At 47.1% G+C, this 16,026-nt stretch overlaps 1 protein-coding gene across 1 annotated transcript in view; it reads left to right on the plus strand.

The window, feature by feature from the left end:
* Positions 1-16,026, plus strand: part of DYRK1A (dual specificity tyrosine phosphorylation regulated kinase 1A) — a 63,593-nt gene that overhangs the window by 44,876 nt on the left and 2,691 nt on the right. Inside the window, exons 5-10 of the mRNA XM_049785386.1 lie at positions 1,804-1,951; positions 6,160-6,446; positions 9,829-9,975; positions 11,131-11,271; positions 14,732-15,038; positions 15,407-15,531. Coding sequence (XP_049641343.1) covers positions 1,804-1,951; positions 6,160-6,446; positions 9,829-9,975; positions 11,131-11,271; positions 14,732-15,038; positions 15,407-15,531 — 1,155 coding nt within the window. The remainder of the gene's footprint in view (positions 1-1,803; positions 1,952-6,159; positions 6,447-9,828; positions 9,976-11,130; positions 11,272-14,731; positions 15,039-15,406; positions 15,532-16,026) is intronic.

Genomic DNA, 16,026 nt, shown 5'->3' on the forward strand with positions numbered 1-16,026 from the left:
GGGCACTCCTGAATTAATAGCCCAGTTATTTCAGAATGGGCTGAAACTGGAGGTTCTGATGTCAGCCCACCAGTTGTCATTGGCTGTGGGTCCCAGAACATGCTTTTTGATCTGAGGCCCCCACCTGCCACACCTCTTCAGACATGATTGCTGCAGAAGAAAACCTGTAGCCTGTATGCAAACTGGATATAGTGATGGAGCATAACTTAACTATGTTAACTCAGGCACATCTGCTGCTGGTTTCTAAAAACTGGACTGGATGTGACCTGCCCATTTTGGGTGGCTATTTTGTACCTAACATGGAACTCACTTTGCATGCACAGGTAGAGGTGAGGGACTCATGAGGTGGTTTGCATGTGGGCTTTGCTTTTTATACTAACTTATTCTTAGTTTTCAAACATTGCCATCTCCTAGTCTGACTCTAGTCCACATCATGGAATTCCCTGATTATTTGTATCTAGTTTTATTTAAGTATAAATGAATTCTTTTGTTATCTTTCACTTGCTATGAAAATCTAAAGTTACAACATTTTTACCTGCATTTTTCCTGTGACCAGAACCTTTCAGATACCCTACACTTGCACTTGGGATTGAAGCCATGCTTTTCTCTCTCTTTTTGTTAGAAGATTTTTTTTTAAGTGGTTTTTTGATTTTTTTTTGTTTGTTTGTTTGTTTTTGGTTTTTGGGCCACACCCGGCAGTGCTCAGGGGTTACTCCTGGCTGTCTGCTCAGAAATAGCTCCTGGCAGACATGGGGGACTATATGGGACACCGGGATTCGAACCAACCACCTTAGGTCCTGGATCGGCTGCTTGCAAGGCAAACGCTGCTGTGCTATCTCTCCGGGCCCATTAAGTGTTCTTTTAATCAAAGATTTAAAAAAAAAAAAATCCCAGGCATCCCATATTGTCCCTCGAGCCTGCCAGGGGCGATTTCTGAGCATAGAGCCAGGAGTAACCCCTGAGCTCTGCCGGGTGTGATTACCCCCAAAAATAAAATTTCAAAACACTAGTTGAGATTCAGTTATCTTTTTTTATTTGTTTTGGTCTTGGGGCCATACCGGCAGCACTCAGGGGTTACTTCTGGCTCAGATATTGCTCCTGGCAGGCTCAGGGGCCATATGCGATGCGGAGGATCAAACATAGGTTGGCCACATGCAAGGCAAACACCCCTAGCCATTGTGTTTCTACTCTGTCCCCATGAGATTCAGTTACTTTCTGGAGCAAGAATAGTTCTAACTTAATAAACAGGTTACTTTTTTGGGGGCTGGAGAAAACACAGAGGGTGGTATGTTTAACTTAACTTGCATGAGGCCAACCCAAGCTCTTTTTTTTTTTTTTTTTTTTTTTTGGTTTTTCAGCCACACCTGATGACACTTGGGTTACTCCTGGCTTGGGAGAGACCATATGGGATGCCAGGGAATCGAACCACAGTTTGCTCTAGCCTTGTGCGAGGGCAAGGCAGATGCCTTACTGCTTGCGCCACCGCTCCAGACTCCAATCTAAATTCTATCCCCAGCATCCCATATGGTTCCCTGAGCACTGCCAGGATTAGTTTCTGGGTGCAGAACCAGGAGTAACCCCTGATGAGCTTTATGAGGTGTGGCCCAAAACAAAGTTACCTATTTTAATATTGGACAGTGAGAAGTTACGGTTCATTTGTGATTGGACGGGACAGTAGATGGAAATAAAAATGCTCTTTTCGTTCAGAAGGGCAGAAAAGGAAGCAGCATCAGCTGACTCGTAGTACTCTCCCGTGAAGTATTTGCTGTTCTGGAAGCCAACTTTGTCTGTTTTCTTTTGCAGGTGGTAAAGGCATATGATCGCGTGGAGCAAGAATGGGTTGCCATTAAAATCATAAAGAACAAGAAGGCTTTTCTAAATCAAGCCCAGATTGAAGTGCGACTGCTTGAGCTCATGAACAAACATGACACTGAGATGAAATACTACATAGGTAAATGCTTTGGATAGGCCGTCCTATCCTCCCAGACCAGGGCTTTTGAGTTCGCAGTTCCTTCCTTATGAACATTGGCTGATTTTATCCGAATGGGATTACAGAGTCAGCTGTTGATTTATTGAAGGGCATTGATATATGTAAACAACATGATCACTTATTATTCCAAGCTTTGGGGTTCGTCATCCCATGTGATAACAGATTAGAAACTAGCAAGAATAGTGTCATTTTCACAGCTTATTAATGATGTGTGTTTATCTGAAGATTATGGGACCATTTTTGGGTTTTTTTGGGTCACACCCAGCAGTGCTCAGGGGTTACTCCTGGCTCTATGCTCAGAAATTGCTCCTGGCAGGCTCGGGGGACCGACCATATGGTATGCCGGGATTCGAACCACCGACCTTCTGCATGCAAGGCAAATGCCTTATCTCCATGCTATCTCTTTGGCCCCAGATTATGGGAACATTAACTCCTTCTAATGTAGCCAAAAAACTGAGATTATGTTCAGATGTTGCTGGTGGTTCTAGAACCTTTTTTGGAAGGTCTGAGCAAAGAGGGCAAGTGGTCTGGAGCCAATTCTGTCCTTGGCAGTATTTGTTAGACTTCACCATGACACCGGAACCATCACTGATTGTGACACAGACTGTGGTGCTAGAGTTTCACCAGCTGTGATATGAGTGATCAAGAACAAGGGAGGGACTTGGGGGGTTACAGGGATTTGCACCAGGACAAATAGAACCAACAGCCCTGGACTGGGAGTGGGTGTGAACCCTCTGTGACCTTGCTCCAAAGCCAGTGTTGGTTCCAGTGTTATCCAGCCTCGTCAGAGTTCCTTCCAGAAATAAAACGAGGAGACATAGAGTTAATGAAAACAGGGAAAGCGGGGGGCATCTGACCTCTGCCTCGTCATCTTCATCCACTTACAGTGTGTGCGACGCTCTTGTTTAGTTCCTCCTAGACTCCAGGGGTTGTATGGTGCCATTATTTTACATGCTACCCAAGACACAGAGAGCTGCCAGGTCTAAATGCTGCAGTTTTCAGGTGCTGACCTTAGAATCAGCTCACTTGAGTGATTCTTTTAGGCATGAAGACATAGTAACTCAGGGTCTGAAATGCTGATTTTACTTGGGAAATAAATGTGTTTACATTTTATTTAGCAGCCGAAAGCTTATGAAACTGGGGGTGGGAATGGGATTGGGCTAAGGGTGTGTATATATATATATATATATATATATATATATATATATATGAATAATTATAAGAGAAAAACAGTAGGGAACACCTTAGGGTTCTTTAGTTTCCCAAAATGACAATAGCAAAAATTGCATGTGCTTATAAGTCTCAGATACTTGTAGATTTTTTTTTGAGACATCTTCCATTCTCTATTGGTACAATAAAATGAGTTTGAGTCATTGATTTTCCCTTATCTTCTCTGTTCATATCTCATAGTGTCATACTAGTAGCATTTACTTTTTTTTTTTTTTTTTTTTTTTTGGTTTTTGGGTCACACCCAATGGTGCTCAGGGGTTACTCCTGGCTCTGTGGCAGGCACAGGGGACCACATGGGATGCCAGGATTTGAACTACCTTCTGAATAAGCTGTGCAAGGCAAACGCCCCACCGCTGTGCTCTCAGGCCCCCAATAAGCATTTACTTTCAAAGTCCTTCCTCTCAATGTCATTGCGCATTTATCTCTCGGAAGTCCTTCATTCTTGGAGTTTAGAAGTGCCTTAAGGACACTGGGACGGATCTGGACTCGCTTTGGGGGTGGGGGTTTCTGCACATATTTATGTTGTGTTTCAGAAGAGAACGTTGATAGCCGAGTAGTAGAATTTTTGTTCTGCCTCACAGGAAAATAAATGTGGCCATGTGTATAAGAAGTCCTCAAAAGGTGACCAGAGCGATTGCACAGTGGTACGGCATTTGCCTTTCAAGTGGCCAACCCAGGACCGATGTAGGTTGGAATCCCGGCATTCCAAATGGTCCCTGTGCCTACCAGGAGTGATTTCTGGCGTAGAGTAACCCCTTAGCGCAGCTGGGTGTGGCCTAAAAAAACGAAGTCCTCAATAGATGACAGCCACTTAGTTGCATTTAGTAATGGCTGTCATTTTAATTTTGAACTGATGATCATTAATCTGTATTAGTTATTACAGAGATTCTTGGATGAGGTTTTCTTTTAAGGCTTCCTGAGGACGATGCTGAAAGCATCTCAATGCAATGACCCAAGAAACAAAGCTCTGTTGTAGAGAACAACCCAAAAGGGCCCAGTAAGATTCACCCTGATATTTAAGGTGTCATAAATTTATATCATAAGTTATATGTCGAAGCTGTTGTTTTTGGTTGGGGGCTCACGCACCATAGTACGCAAGAGACTTTTGACTGCTTGGGCATCATTCCAGGGTACTCATGTGGTGCTGAGGATCAACACTTTGCTCCATTTGAGTAGAAGTCTCTAGCCCAGGTTGGACATTTCATTGACTTGTTTCTGGTGACTTTTTAAGAGACTTCCTGCCCTTAAAATGGCCATAGTCTGTCTGAATTGCTCTTACCATGAACTGGCTAAAGGAGGGTTCAGGCCATGCATGAAGACCAAGGTGGGACCACTCCTCTCTTCCCCTCAGCTCTTGTAAAAAGACTCAACAGACAGTTGCTCGGATTTTTTTATTTTTATTTTTATTTTTTTGGTTTTGGGGTCACACCCGGAAGTGCTCAGGAGTTACTCCTGGCTCTAACCTCAGAAATCGCCCCCGGCAGGCACGGGGACCATATGGGATGCCGGGATTCGAACCACCGTCCTTCTGCATGCAAGGCAAATGCCTTACTGCTGTGCTGTCTCTGGCCCCTGCTCGGACTTTCTAAACGTGAGCTAGTTTCGAGCTCAGCTCAGCTCAGCTCAGCGCACTGGAGCCACAGTGACTCGGTCGAGTCCATGGTTGCAGGGACGGGTGGGTAGGTCTCCCCCAGAAGAGCGCCCTTGAGTTTCCCAGAGCCTCTGCGCTTCGCTTGGGTTTCAGCCTCAACTCCTTGCTTTCCAATTCGAATCTCCTCCTAGCAAGATGAAAACTCGCATAGGCTTTGTCTGTGGGACATCAGTGTTTCACGCAGAGCTGTAGGCTTCAAGTCGGAACCTATTAACGGGGAAGTGGGGGTGGGGGAGTAAGGGTTTCCAAGCAGGGTTGGAGGAGGAGAGCCATTTCCGACATACTTAGCCAGAGCCCAGTTCTTTGCTGATTGGACCCTGCAGTCACTTGAACCTTCTGTGCCCTTGGGGGACGCTTTTATTCTCTCGAGCTGTGCTCAAGAGCCGTGCATTATTTGTATTTTATTCTAAATTTAGATTGTGTGTATCGAAAGTGATCTAGAAACACTATTTTTATCGTCTTTGAAAAATGTGTGTCTCTTCCGGCTACACACTGTACCTGTGGGGACAGTTCCAGACCCCTTTCTCGGCGCCACTGCCGTCATCCTGGAGAGAGTGCACAGGTCCTGGGGCTAAAGCAGCAGCACATGGGGCCAGGGGCCACTTTGGTGCCAGCAGAGCACGGGGCTCCCCCAAGGAGGTGTCATTTGAGTCTTGAGCCCTGAGCCCATCTGATGGTCCCTGTTGATAGTCCCTGATGCTGGGGCCTTAGTGGAGGGCCAGCGGTGACGGCCAGTAATGAGGCCTTACGTGATCTCCACATCTGCCACCATTTAGATTTTCTAGGCTGGCACTCTGTGCTGAAGTTTCCCCAAACCTGCAAGAGTCTCTAGGGAGTGGAGTGGGTTGGACAGAGTTGGGTACCTTGATCTGATCAGGGCTGCCAGGCATTTGTTCCTCTGCCTCAGATACTGGCCTTGGAGAATCCGTCGAGAAGCCTCAGAGTCAGCAAAGCTGGCAGTGTTTGTGCGTGATGATACGTATTTTCTGTATTTTCTGCCTGCTTGCTACTCGTGTTTTCAGCTCTGACGTTTTCAAAAACAAGCAATTTTTCCCTTTGTGCATTATATTGGTTATTGACAGACACACCTGCTTAATTTGTAGACGAGCAATTTAAAAATATTCTTAGCTAATTGGAACCTCTTGCTGCAGGAAACATATCTCCATGTTTTATCTGGACTTTTCCCTCTCCAATTGGCCCAACCGCTTTAGAAATGGAGTGCATGGATGCCTTACTCTACTCTGTTGGCATGTATAATTTAAAACGAAACCCTTTTTTTCTCTTTCAGTGCATTTGAAGCGCCACTTTATGTTTCGAAACCATCTCTGTTTAGTTTTTGAAATGCTGTCCTACAACCTCTATGACTTGTTGAGGAACACCAATTTTCGAGGTGTCTCTTTGAATCTGACCAGGAAATTTGCACAACAGATGTGCACCGCACTGCTTTTCCTCGCGACTCCAGAGCTTAGTATCATTCACTGTGACCTAAAACCTGAGAATATCCTTCTGTGTAACCCTAAGCGCAGTGCAATCAAGATCGTTGACTTCGGCAGTTCCTGCCAGTTGGGGCAGAGGGTGAGTATTTGCAGGACCTTTTTCCTTTGGGTTTGGAGGCCACACCTGGCAGTGCTCAGGGCTTAGTGCCAGGCTAGAACCAGGGTCCATGCAGGGCAAGTGCTTAGCTCTCTCTGGACAGTGTTATCAGGACTTTGGACTCTTTATCTTTTTTTAATGCCGAGAATTGAACCCTCACCTCACACGTGCTAGGCATGTGCCGTATTTTTGAATCACCTTTCAGACCACGAATCATGAGTGATGGTAGAATTGGAAAACGCCATATAGGTGGAAAACTGCTCTATATGAATGAGTTGATGAGTTGACGCCAGGGAACGGCTGACTTGAGAGTGACTCTGGAATCATCATGTGTTGATACTTAGTTTCGGGGAACCTGCCTTTTAAAAAAAATGTGAACAGTAAAGCTTTGAATTAGAAGATCCTGGTTTTGCCAAGTGGATTGGGGAAAAAAAATGAGTGCTAAAAAGACAGAAAAGGAGGTGAGGGAGTTAAATACTGGTTGAATTGTAGCTGTAGTTTCCAAAGAGAAGGGACATTGAAGCCTTACTGTAATTTCTCTGTTGACAGATCAAGATAAAATAAAAACCTTGTAAAGCTGATGGCTAAAATGAAAACATACACATATATAATTTGGCATTGTATGTGGCAGCAATACAGAAGTTATATAGTTGGCAAATTGTTTTTCTCTATAGGAATTGTTTGAGTAGCCCCGCCCTGTCCTTAGTGATAAATAGATTCAGGATTAGTTGACTTAGGAAAGAAAGCAAAGTTTTTCTTATTTTGATAGTTGTAAAAGCTTTTACAGAGCATTTTTACGTAAACTGGAATTTATTAGTGGTGCCTTTTTGGAAAGGGATTGAGATTGCTGTTGGATAATGTGCTCTTCACGGCCATCTAAAAAGGGTCAGACACACAGTGTCAGACGTAGACTTGGGTAGTGTCTCTCCATCCCTGCCCCTCCCAGGCAGTGGCAGAGTCCTGTCCTGTCCCATCCAGCCCTTCTCCCAGGCTTTAATTGTGGGGGGCAGGCCTTAGCGCCTCCCCCCCCCCCCCCCCGTGATTCTTGAAAGTTAAACACGCCTTGTGTTCTCTTATGGAATAGATGTGAAGGGAACTAGGCGTTCAGTCACCGAGTGGGTTCCAGACTGGAAAGATGTTTTTTCTGTTTAAACAGTCATTCGTTCTTCCTTAACGCCTAGTGCTACTGCCTCTCTTCAGCCAAAATCAGACAATTAATGTTACTTTAGTGAGTTTTTAATTGTAACTATGTGGTTATTTTTTTCTCTTGAGTGGTGCTGTGGTTAGAACCTTCCTTCCTTCCTTCCTTCCTTCCTTCCTTCCTTCCTTCCTTCCTTCCTTCCTTCCTTCCTTCCTTCCTTCCTTCCTTCCTTCCTTCCTTCCTTCCTTCCTTTCTCCCTCCCTCCCTCCCTCCCTCCCTCCCTCCCTCCCTCCCTCCCTCCCTCCCTCTCTGCTTTGCTTTCTTGTGGTCATACCCAGTGGCACTCAGGGGTTCCTCCTGGCTCTGCACTCAGAAAATGCTCCTGGCAGGCTTGGGGGACCATTTAGGATGCCGGGATTCAAGTCACCATCCATCCTGGGTTGATCATATAAATATATATATATATATATATATATATATATATATATATATATATATATATATACACACACAAGCCAAACACCCTACTGCTGTGCTATCTACTCCGGCCCATGTGGTTAGAATCTTGAGCTTCACACATGCCAGACAGGCACTGGACCACTGAGCCACAATCCCTGGCCCTAGGAGTTGCACAGGAAATCTTTGAAAATCTTTGAAAATGTCCATGGAATGCTATGCCCTAAATTTACTATCCTGTAGCAAAAGGTATAGTGGGGCAAGTGAGTTTCCCTACTTCCAGAAGAGCTTCTTTCACTTTTTAAAATTCTTTTGGCCACAACCGGGAGTGCTTGGGGTTTATTCCTGGTTCTGTGTTCGGGGATCACTCCTAATGAGTTCAGGAGATCATATGTAGTACCAGGGATTGAACCTCTTCAGCTACATGCACAACGAGTTCCCTTCCTGCTATACTGTCCCACCGGTCCTGTTTCCCAAAATATTTTGTGTAGGCCAGGAAATGTGACTGTCTCGGTAGCTGGAAGTCTTGGGGCATATGGTACCATTGGCTGAATAAACAAGCTCTACAGTGTGGCAGTTCTTCATGAACTTGAATGGCTTCCCTTTGGGGAAGGAAGGCAGGCATGCAGGTTGGGTTGTAACTCCTTAAGCATGAAGGTGCTGGTGGTTTTGGGCATCCAGAGGCAGCAGAAGGAGGGGGCTGTGACCATCCATCCAGTGCTACACACTGGTCACCAGCTCCAGTGACTCGGAGGAGGAGCTGGCTGGAAAGAGCTTTGTCTCTGGTTGCAGAACAGCTGAGTTTTTCAGACACTCAGAAAGCTGTTCCCAGATTCCTATGTATTTCAGGTGTTTCTGAGACAGTTCTGAGTGAGGCAGTAGACAGAGACAAGATAGGGGAGTCACGAGTTGGGTCATTCCCATTGGCATCTACACAGACAGCCATTTGCAGAATTGATCTGGGGAGAAACTGGCACAGTGCATTTGGTAGCAGGTCAGGGCTGTTTGGTTGAGTTACAGTCCTCCAGATACACGTGAAAACTGTCATCAAAAAGAAAGAATAATTGAGAAACTAGTCTCAATCTTATCTAATACGGTGTGGTTAAAGATGTATCTTGAGGACCAGTTTTGGACTAAATGGAAACATTTGAATCTTCCTGGTAGTTTGTATTTCACAACAGACGAGCCATTTCCTTGAAATGTTTGGTGCTTGAAGCAATATTCATAGACTGATGCCCAGTTTAGTAAAGGGGATCCTAATTCACAATAGCCCGTTTTTTTCTGTTAGAGCTAGGCCCATGTTCTTTTTTTTTTTTTTTTTTTTTTTTGGTTTTTGGGCCACACCTGGCGGTGCTCAGGGATTATTCCTGGCTGTCTGCTCAGAAATAGCTTCTGGCAGGCATGGGGGACCCTATGGGACACCGGGATTCGAACCAACCACCTTTGGTCCTGAATCAGCTGCTTGCAAGGCAAATGCCGCTGTGCTATCTCTCCGGGCCTTTTTTTTTTTTTTTTTGGTTTTTGGGCTGCACCCGGCGATGCTCAGGGGTTCCTCCTGGCTGTCTGCTCAGAAATAGCTCCTGGCAGACACGGGGGACCCTATGGGACACCGGGATTCGAACCAGCCACCTTTGGTCCTGGATCGGCTGCTTGCAAGGCAAACGCCACTGTGCTATCTCTCCAGGCCCAAGGCCTGTGTTCTTAACCGAAGGCAGACCACAGCTAGGCAGCAGCTTACAATGAATACTGTCTTGAAATCTATTTCAGATATACCAGTATATTCAGAGTCGCTTTTACCGGTCTCCAGAGGTGCTACTGGGAATGCCTTACGACCTTGCTATCGACATGTGGTCCCTGGGGTGCATTCTGGTTGAAATGCACACAGGGGAGCCCCTGTTCAGTGGAGCCAATGAGGTATGTGAAAAAATGGGGCTGGGGCGGGGGGCGGGGATTTTCCTAGTGTTGGCATTTATTTATTTTGGGGGGGGGGTTTGGGCCACACCCGGCGTTGCTCAGGGGTTACTCCTGGCTGTCTGCTCAGAAATAGCTCCTGGCAGGCACGGGGGACCATATGGGACACCGGGATTCGAACCAACCACCTTTGGTCCTGGATCGGCTGCTTGCAAGGCAAACACCGCTGTGCTATCTCTCCGGGCCCGGCATTTATTTTTGCTTCCCGTTTGTCATAGTCTGTGCTGAAAGTTGTTGATGAGCAGTGAAATCTATTTACCAACCTCATCTTTCAAACGTGGAAGTGCTTTTTAGCTTACATTCTTTTGTTTAGTCACTTGGAAGTGTATTGTTGATGATAGGACAGTGAGGTTTCTTCAGTTGGGCCAAAAAACCCATGTTGAATATTTTTGGCATCCAGTTTTACGCATTTTAAGTAAAGGAAGAGAAAGATCGGTGAAGGTGTGGCCGGCACCTGGCACAGTGCCGCTCTGAATGATCGATCTCTTTCCACTCCTGCAGACTTGTTTTTTGTTTGTTTGGAGGGAGGCACCCACCTGGCAATTAGTGGTGCTCTGGGCTTACTCCTCACTCTGCTCAGAAATCACTCCTGGCAGTGCTCATGGTACCTTATACCGGGGATCGAACCTGGGTCGACTATGACATGCAAGGCAAGCGCCCTCCCTGCTGTCTTTTCTCTCCAACATCCGCAGACATTTTGGGGGGAAGTTTTGTGTCTGTCTTGTGCTGCATTCTACTGATCATGGGATATTTCACGTAGCACTTTGAAAAATATTCATTAACTTCACACTTTATTAAGCCTCTTTGCTTTTTGTGACGTTTCAATTAAAACCAGTGAGAATTTCACTTGTTGGCTTTGCCCCCTCCTTTCTGCTCTGACTGCTGGTGCTCATGCCCCAGACGAGTTGGGAGTGCCCTGCCCTCCCTGCTGGGACTCTGCCAGAATCTAGACTTGTGCTGGCCCAAGGGAGATGGAGGGATGAGGGGAGGAAGGTATGAAGGGAGGGAGATAGGGAGGCTGGGAAGAAACAGAAAAGCAGGCTGTGGTTTGTTGTAGATGTTACAGATTTTATTTGTTTTGTTTTGTTTTAAATACAGGTGGATCAGATGAATAAAATAGTGGAAGTTCTGGGTATCCCACCTGCTCATATTCTTGACCAAGCGCCCAAAGCAAGAAAGTTCTTTGAGAAGTTGCCAGATGGCTCTTGGAACTTAAAGAAGACCAAAGATGGGAAACGGGTAAGGTGGGATATTGGCGAAGGAAGATGGGCAGGGCAATGTTTCTTTCACGGAATTGTCTTTTGTAGCTTATTGTACATTTACTGGAATACACTGTTACCAGTTAACTGTTCCTTTTATAACTTGGGTCTGTCATTCATGTCCTGAGTTATCTCTCAACAAGCTTAGCTTAATGGCCAGAGTCCTCCTTAGACTTATCTGCAAGCCCTAACGTCGAGCAGTTCTTCAGACAACTGCACCCTCCTTCATGCTAGCATTTTGATTGATCGTGAGGTTACGGTGAACAGCACTGCAGTTGGGAACGGGAGTTGTAATGGGGATGGTGCTTTTTCTTTAAAAATTTGCCCCCCTTTTTTAATGGGAAAAAAAGAATTTGTTAGTTTGGGGCCATACCATAGTACTCAGGCTTACTTCTAGCTCTACTAAGGAATCACTCCTGGCGAGCTTTGAGAACCCATCAGCTATTGGATGCTGTGGATAGAACCTGAGTTGGCTGCATGCAAGGCAAAAAAAAAACAAAAAAACTCCACACTCTGTACTATCACTCTAGTCCTCCCAAAAAATATTTTTTTATTTAAACAATTTGTGACCAGAGGAGGAGCGAGGGAGGAGTGGGAAAAAAAATTATTTGTGACCAGAATAAGGTCTTATTATCTAGTCCTTTATTTGTAGCTCAGTGACATGGATCTCAGAAGTCCCACACCTCAAAATTATTTTTTTGGGGTAGGGGCATCACACCAGTGACACTTGGGTTATTCCTGGCTCTGCATCAGAAATCATTCCTGGCAGGCACAGGGGATCAAATAGGATGCTGGGATTCGAACCACCGTCCATCCTGGACCGCTGCATGCAAGTCAAACACCCTACCTCTGTACTAACTCTGTGGCCCCACCCCAGAATTCTTTTCTTCTCTTTTTTTTTTTTTTTTTGTTTTTTGGTTTTTGGGCCACACCCAGTGACACTCAGGGGTTACTACTGGCTATGTGCTCAGAATCGCCCCTAGCTTGGTGGGGGGAACCATATGGGATGCTGGGGGATGGAACCGTGGTCTGTCCTAGGTTAGCGCGCACAAGGCAAGACGCCTTACCCCTTGCGCCACTGCTCTGGCCCCCAGAATCCTTAAAGTTTGTTTTTATAGTGTTTCTTATTCTGAGAAGTGTCAGCTCAGTAAAACCATGGTGATTCTGCATGATTTACCTGGATTTACCTTTCTTCCCCGTGTGGTGAGTGTAGGTGAGTGTAGGTTACAGCCAGTAACCCAACGATGGGATCTGGTCTCTCTCATCCCTGTGGCTTCGACTTCCGAGGTGCTGTTCACCCACCCACCCCCTTGTCAGTCCTGGGGAACTGCCTCTGGCCAGGGGCTGCGTGCTCCTATCACGTGGCTCTGGCCTCAAGTCTCTCCAGTCCAGTCTGAAAATAGACCTGCAACAGTGCGCTTCACAGCCGATGTGTAACTCAGCGACTGCGCCTTGTCCTCTCAGTTCAAGGCCGTGCAGTGTCTGGCAGCCGATACAGGCATGTTTCCCTCCTGTCCGGAACGGCCAGGAAATCCCAGGCACACTGGGTCTGCCCAAGAGTCCTTTGGACTTGGTCTGCAGCCTCTCTGCCCAGGCCCCTTTCCCAGGCGTTTAACCTGAAAACTCCTGATGCGGCCCGTCACGGTGTTCACAAGTTCCCTGTCTCAGCAACACCCACCACTGCTTCCTGAATTTTTGTTGGCACCTTCCCTCCTTCCTGGGTCTGATCCCGTTTTCCCAATCTCTGTTGTGTGCAATTACAATAAAGTCACAGTGAATTATAATCTTAGCATTTCTCCCAAAAGGAATGATAATTATTTAAAATAATGTTTTAATAATATTATTTAATAGTATTATAATATATAATTATATAACATGAGAATTATATAACATACAATTACATTTTTATGTCATACAGTAATATAATCATGATATAGTATATTAATATAAAATTTATAATGATGAATTCTGTTTTAGGTAATAATTATCATAATGATTAGATAATATTTTGTGTAGGGGGATATTTCAGAAGAAAAAAATCTTTTTCTTTTTTCTATTAAAATTGAGAATATCTGAGGCTGGAGAAATAGCATGGAGGTAAGGCGTTTGCCTTTCATGCAGAAGGACTGTGGTTCGAATCCCGGCATCCCATATGGTCCCCTGTGCCTGCCAGGGGCGATTTCTGAGCATGGAGCCAGGAGTAACCCTGAGCACTGCCGGTGTGACCTGAAAACCAAAAGAAAAAAAGAAAGAAAAAAGTTGAGAATTATCTAGGGACCAGAAAGATAGCCCAGCAAGTAAGGCCCCTTGCCTTGCGCATAGCCAGCCTGGGTTTGATCCCTGGTCATCCCACATGGTCCCTTGAGTACCACCAGGAGTGATTCCTGAGTACAGAGCCAGGAGTGACCCCTGAGTATACACAGGTGTGGGGCCATTCCCCTCAAAAATGTTGTTCTTAGTCCGTGCACATGTAACTTTTTAAAGTTTAGGCCAGACTCTTGTCTCTAAGAACGGTTGGAATAGGGACCAGAGAGAGAGCATGGAGGTAGGGTGTCTGCCTTGCATGCAGAAGGACAGTGGTTCGAACCTCTACATCCCATAGGGTCCCCCAAGCCTGCCAGGAGCAATTTCTGAGTGTAGAGCCAGAAGTAACCCCTGAGTGAAATGAAAACAAAACAAAACAAAAGACTGGTTGAGATGGAATGAAACCTCCTTTGGTGTTAGCTGAATCCAGACTTTATTTAGTTCTTTTTGCCTTCACTGATCCGGTTTTGGAGCCACACCCAGCAGTGCTCAGGGTTACTCCCAGCTCTGCTCAGGAATCACTCCTGGTGGTTTTTAGGGGACCTGTGAGACCTGCTGGCTCTGACCCTTCATCAATTTTAGTCCTTGGTCAGCTGTGTCTGCAAGGTTCCTGACACCTTGGATTGGCGCCCCTTAGCTACTCCGGGGGTTGTTTCCAAGTGGATGTGTCTCTGCCCACCCTCTTCACACAGCTGCTGGGTTGGTCCTGCCAGGTGTGGGCTCCCCCTGCCCAGATCTGTTGTGTTGGCTGCCACCCTCAGTGGATCTCCCACTTTCCATTCTGAGGAAACTGTCCCAAATAAAGTAGATGGTCTAGGAGACATCACTGCTTATCCTACGATTTGTTTAACACCAAATTTTTAGAAGCTTGGAAATGAATTCAGGTGACTTGTTGCGGGTGGGGAGGGGGGAACCCTGTCTTCTAAAGGGATCCAGGTGGTGGCCCCTGGTTGAGGTAATAGTTGTGAGAGCCTCGAAATTGTGCCTCACCGTAAGGGAACTTCACCTTCAGACATAGGGCCGTGTGTAGATGCCGAGGAAGAAGGCCTCAGACGGCTGACGTGGGGCTGGCGTTCAGTCCTGTCATTCCACGTAGTCCCCCACACTCAAGGCCATTTCCTCTTCCTTTGCTTCAGGAGTATAAACCACCAGGAACTCGGAAGCTTCATAATATTCTTGGAGTAGAAACCGGAGGCCCTGGTGGGCGTCGTGCCGGGGAATCGGGTCATACGGTCGCCGACTACTTGAAGTTCAAAGACCTCATTTTAAGGATGCTGGATTACGACCCCAAGACTCGGATCCAGCCGTACTACGCCCTGCAGCACAGTTTTTTCAAGAAGACGGCGGACGAAGGTACCAACACGAGCAACAGCGTGTCCACCAGTCCCGCGATGGAGCAGTCCCAGTCTTCGGGCACCACCTCCAGCACCTCGTCAAGCTCAGGTCTGGGCACGCAGGCACGGGGATGTGGGCTGAGTTGAGAGTGTGGGCTGAGTTGAGAGTACGGGCTGGGAGGAGGAAGTGTTTGGGTTTGTGACTGGTTCCTGGGGGAGCGGCTTCGCTTGGCCCAGAGTGGGCGTTAGTGGCACTGGTGGTGCAGGCCGGTGGGTGGTGAAAGGGACCTTGGTGGTAGGAGTGGGAGGCACTCGGCCAGGCCCTGGTTCTGTTCATGGCCACTCTGAGAGAACTTTGTGCCCCGGGGCCTTGAGTGGGAGTCGCTGCTGCAAGTCGTCGGGGGCAGTCCTGTGCCATAGTCCCCTGCGCTCACAATTACTGTGTTGTGTTGTGTCGTGCCGGTGCCCTCTCTGCAGGTGGATCGTCAGGGACCAGCAACAGCGGCAGAGCCAGGTCGGACCCCACGCACCAGCACCGGCACAGCGGCGGGCACTTTACGGCCGCCGTGCAGGCCATGGACTGTGAGACGCACAGTCCCCAGGTGAGGGCGGGCCCGGGTGCAGGGAAGCACATGTGTCCTGCCCTCCTGGTGGGAACTGGTCACCCATTGGGGCACAGAGGACCACACCCTAGGGTGGCTCTGGGACCTCTCTGTGGGACCTGGCCTTGGTGCTTGAGCCCTCTGCTCCCCCGAGCTGGCCTTACCCAGGCCTGGCTTCAGCGTCACGAAGCTTGCAATGCTTGCTGGCTTATCCTGTTCGCCTGGGAAAGGAGGACCTGGTTCCATTACCTTTACAATTGGGGTGAAATGTGGTGGTGCCAGAGCTCATGATGAGCCATTTTGGGCATCTGGCTCTCACCCGAGAGTCCAGTGTACTGGGGCAGGCATGAAGGGATGTGCAGTAGGATTCAAGGCCCCTTCTGGGGCTCCTGGAGCCACCCACATTCCCTGCAACCCCTCCACCCCCTCTGGAAGGGGCCTGCCCTGTCCTCCTCCTGTGCTGTGCCTAGGCTGCAGGGATCCTCTCCCAGGGAG

The sequence above is a fragment of the Suncus etruscus genome, chromosome 13, assembly GCF_024139225.1.
Source record: "Suncus etruscus isolate mSunEtr1 chromosome 13, mSunEtr1.pri.cur, whole genome shotgun sequence".
Classification (NCBI taxonomy): Eukaryota; Metazoa; Chordata; class Mammalia; order Eulipotyphla; family Soricidae; genus Suncus; species Suncus etruscus.